General features: G+C 50.0%; 1 protein-coding gene across 1 annotated transcript in view; it reads left to right on the forward strand.

The window, feature by feature from the left end:
* NACAD (NAC alpha domain containing) overlaps window positions 1-518 on the forward strand; it is a 17,642-nt gene that overhangs the window by 10,310 nt on the left and 6,814 nt on the right. The window contains exon 5 of the mRNA XM_027837273.1: window positions 1-518. This exon is cut by the window's left edge and continues 1,867 nt beyond it. Within this exon, the coding sequence (XP_027693074.1) occupies window positions 1-518 (518 nt within the window).

A 518-nucleotide genomic window follows, 5' to 3' on the forward strand; every position in this document is an offset into this window, starting at 1 on the left:
CCTAGAACCCATTGCCATGAAGACATCGCAGGCCATACAAGAAGCAGCAGATTCAGAACCCATTGCTGTGAAGACATCGCAGACCCTACAGGAAACAGCAGGCCTAGAACCCATTGCCATGAAGACATCGCAGGCCATACAAGAAGCAGCAGATCTGGAACCCATTGCCGTGAAGACATTGCAGACCCTACAGGAAACAGAAGGCCTAGAACCCACTGCCATGAAGACATCGCAGGCCATACAAGAAGCAGTAGATTTAGAACCCATTGCCGTGAAGACATCGCAGACCCTACAAGAAACAGCAGGCCTAGAACCCATTGCCGTGAAGACATCTCAGACCCTACAGGAAATAGCAGGCCTAGAACCCATTGCCATGAAGACATCCCAGGCCATACAAGAAGCAGTAGATTCAGAACCCATTGCCATGAAGACATCGCAGACTCTACAAGAAGCAGCAGATCTAGAACCCACTGCCATGATGACACCCCAGACTATACAAGAAGCAGCGGATCTAGAGT

This window comes from Vombatus ursinus, unplaced genomic scaffold (assembly GCF_900497805.2).
Source record: "Vombatus ursinus unplaced genomic scaffold, bare-nosed wombat genome assembly UNPS02014820.1, whole genome shotgun sequence".
Taxonomy (NCBI): Eukaryota; Metazoa; Chordata; class Mammalia; order Diprotodontia; family Vombatidae; genus Vombatus; species Vombatus ursinus.